At 38.7% G+C, this 3,968-nt stretch overlaps 1 protein-coding gene across 1 annotated transcript; it reads left to right on the top strand.

Annotated features, from left to right (window-relative positions):
• Positions 1-390: 390 nt before the first annotated feature.
• Positions 391-3,599, top strand: LOC120280609 (receptor-like protein EIX2). Its single transcript, XM_039287489.1, has one exon. It carries the CDS (start codon positions 436-438, stop codon positions 3,355-3,357), a length of 2,922 nt encoding a protein of 973 aa, XP_039143423.1. The 5' UTR covers positions 391-435; the 3' UTR covers positions 3,358-3,599.
• Positions 3,600-3,968: the final 369 nt, after the last annotated feature.

Genomic DNA, 3,968 nt, shown 5'->3' with positions numbered 1-3,968 from the left:
TTCTACCATCGCTATCAAATTTACTGTTGAACACAACTGCCTTCCATATTGAGTCGGACACATTATTACTTCTGACAACGTATTCTGTGAGATGTCTTTCACCAAACAATTTGACTACTAACTCTCATCTCCCAAAGTAGTTGGCAATCCAACTCACTAAAGGAAAGAATTAATGAATGCATACATGATTTTTCTTGCTTTTTTTAATTTTATTAATTATTGTTTTTTAATTAAATAAATCACATATTTAATTAAAATCAAAAAGTACAAACATACCAAAACAACGGACCAAATGAAAAGCAATATGCAGTGTTTTTTTCTTGACTTTAGTCAATGGTTTTCCATTCTAGTATCCATCTTTCAAAGTTATATATAGATACATATCCCACGTGGTGAACTAACAACTTCCACAGAAACCAAAGTCATCTGATCTCTATGGCTATGAAATTTACTGAAACCCTCCTACTCTTCTTTGCCCTCAGTATATTCAATGGAGTTTCAATATATGGCTGCAAAGAAGGAGAAAGGAAAACACTTCTCGAGTTCAAAGAAGGACTTAAAGATCGCGGTGGACGTCTATCATCTTGGATTGGGCAAGACTGCTGCATTTGGAGAGGAGTTCAATGTGATAACCAGACTGGGCATGTTGTGCAACTTGATCTTGGGAACAAAAGGCTTCTGCATGATGTGTACGGTTATGGCCCACAAGCTCTTCCACTGGAAGGTGAGATCAGCCACGCTTTGCTTGGCTTGAAACAACTGCAATACTTGGACCTCAGCATGAACTTCTTTGGAGGTATTCAAATCCCTACCTTCTTTGGTTCACTGCAACAGCTCCGTTATCTTGATCTTTCTTGTGCTGGCTTTGGTGGACTAATTCCTGATCAGCTTGGCAATCTCTCAAGCTTGCATCACCTTGATCTCTCTAGTGTTTTCTATATGCCATGCAACAATCTCCATTTAGTCAAAAGTCATTGGTTCTCAAATCTTTCATCTCTTCAGTACCTTAACTTGAATTTTGTTGATCTCTCCAAAGCACCTGATTGGCTGGAATCAATAAACACCCTCCCATTAATCTCAGAAATAAATTTATCCAACTGCACTCTTGAGCTTCCTCTTTCTCTTGCACAAGTTAATCTTACAAAGCTTCAAGTTCTTGATCTCTCAAGTAACAATCTTCATTCTGTGGTCCCGCCTTGGTTGTTCAAGTTAAGCAGCCTTGAGAGTCTAGATTTGAGTGTCAATGCTTTCAAAGAGCTTGTCCCTAGTGCTATTGGGAATTTAACATCTCTGAGAGTCCTCAGCTTTGCCAACAATAGAGTCCTAGAAGGTGGAGTGCCACTGAGCTTAGGAAACCTCTGCATGTTGACCTCATTGGATCTTTCAGGGAATAAATATCTGAAAGGTGATTTGAATGAACTTGGAGAAGTGTTTTCAGGTTGCATCAAAGATAGCTTGGAAATACTGAGTTGGGTGTGCAGTGAACTCACGGGACAATTTCCAGATTGGCTTGGAAATCTCGAGTCTCTCAAGATGCTCAATCTCTATTACAACTCTTTTTATGGGCCCTTCCTTCAGTTCGGACTTCATTCTTTGAAAAAATTGGACATTTCTCGAAATACGTTGAACGGAAGTGTCCCAGTAAATTTGGGTCAACTATATCCAAAACTTGAATTTTTGGATTTTGCTTATAATAATTTGACAGGTGTTTTGACTGAAACTCACTTTGCAGGTCTTGCAAAACTTCGACATCTAGGCTTTTCTGCTAATGAATTCAGGGTCGATATTAGTTCACAATGGGTGCCTCCTCTTGGCTTGAGGATGCTTCTGATGTGGAACAGTAATTTAGGACCAGGATTTCCTTCATGGATTCAAAAGTTGGAGAATCTCTCTGCTGCTATTTTTTCTAATGCTGGAATTTCTGACACTTTGCCAGACTGGTTTTGGAACTTCTCAGCAAATCTTCAACTTGTAGATTTATCATATAATGATATCAGCGGCAAGCTTCCTGCTTCATTAGAGCATCTCTCCAATCTTCTGTATGTTGATCTAAGTGGAAACTCATTTGAAGGAACAGTGTCACAATTTCCTGCAAATTTAGAGTACTTGCTTCTTTTGTCCAACAAGATAACAGGAATGATCCCAGAATCATTATGTTATCTGAAGAAGCTGATAGTTCTTGATCTCTCCAAAAATCAACTTATTGGTGGCATTCCTGATTGCTGGAATCCTTCTCTACACCCCAGATTATCTACTTTAGATTTATCAGACAATCAATTATCTGGAGGTATTCCTACAACCATTTGTTCTTCATCTTTGGTTTATTTGCATTTGAGCAACAATGATTTGTCGGGAGAGCTCCCTTTATCTTTGAGAAATTGCAGTGCATTGAGAACTCTTGATTTTGGCCAGAATAAGATAAGTGGAATCATACCTACTTGGCTTGCAAAAAGCTTATTGAACTTGGAGGTTCTTCGACTCCGATATAACATGCTTGTTGGTGATATTCCTCCTGAGTTGGGTAACCTTACTAATCTTCGTGTCATAGACTTTGCATATAATCATTTGTCAGGAACCATACCACGCAACCTCGGCGATCTTAGAGCCATGAAGTTTGCTCGTACAATATTCTATAACATGAAGGTTGCACTTTCTGTGTATGATAAAATCTCCTTTGATTATATTGACAACTTGGAAATTCTTTACTTGGTGTCAAGTAAACTCATTATGGGCTACATGGATAATGTCAATGTGAATTTGAAAGGGAGGGATGTTCAATATGATAAGCTGCTGCCACTTCTCATATCATTGGACCTCTCAAGTAATGAGTTATCAGGGGAGATTCCTGAAGAACTAATATATCTTTCTTATTTGCAAAGTCTGAATTTATCTGGAAACCATTTGACCGGAAAAATCCCAGAAAAGGTGGGCATGTTATTGAGGTTAGAATCACTTGATTTATCAAAGAATGGTCTTTCGGGGTCTATTCCCACAACAATGATCATGCTTTCTTTCTTAAGCCATCTGAACCTCTCATATAACAACTTATCTGGAAGAATTCCACATAGCGGGCAGTTTCTCTCACTTCCAGATCCTTCTATCTATTTTGGCAACTATGCTCTTTGTGGTTTTCCATTGGATAATTACTGTGAAAATATTGATGAACCATCATCCGCTGTAGGGTACCATAAAGATGAATATGAGCAAGAGATGATTGGGTTCTATGGGAGCATTGCAATGGGATACATTTTAGGTTTTTGGCTTCTCTGGGCTGTGCTGCTGCTCAACAAGAAATGGCGATGCACTTATTTTCAATTTGTTGACTATTTGTTGTATGTTATTTTCAAGCGTCTTTGAAGTGAGGAACTAGTGATGTGCAAGTGTATAAATATCCAACCAATGCCTCCAAGTCCAAGATTGCAATAATGTATATCTAGGTGGTGGTGTGCTTACTGTCCCTGTCAGTTGTATATATAAATAATGTTAAGAGTGTATAATGTGCTACTAGGTGTGTTGACTAGTCATAGTCAACAAGTCCACTTGTACATTATTATAATGTATGTCTAGAAGTTTGTGCAGGGGCCGCCCTTGTAGAAAAATTCCTAAGATTTTTTTTTTTTTTTGAAAAGATGGATAAACCACTTCGATTAATAGAAAGAAATAGTACAAGACCAATCCTGATACAAAACCCACTCATACCACAAGAAGTGATATGACGAAAAACGAAATCAAACCACCAGAGAATGAACGGGTATCCTCTGACCCCACCAAATGGATAAAAGCCTAGCCAGTGAAATGATCAGGTGCCTTCTTGGCATTCGTGCCAACCCTCTCTCCCTGACCCCTCGTCTCCAAGAATTCGAGACTGCGCCGAACAGTAGCCGGGGTCTCCAAAATTTTCACCTTGGTATTATCTACAAGAGCACCGAACCACGATAGAAGCATTCTATTAATACATAGTACAATAC

This window comes from Dioscorea cayenensis, chromosome 2 (genome assembly GCF_009730915.1).
Source record: "Dioscorea cayenensis subsp. rotundata cultivar TDr96_F1 chromosome 2, TDr96_F1_v2_PseudoChromosome.rev07_lg8_w22 25.fasta, whole genome shotgun sequence".
Taxonomy (NCBI): Eukaryota; Viridiplantae; Streptophyta; class Magnoliopsida; order Dioscoreales; family Dioscoreaceae; genus Dioscorea; species Dioscorea cayenensis.
This window is presented reverse-complemented; position numbering and strand designations above follow the sequence as displayed.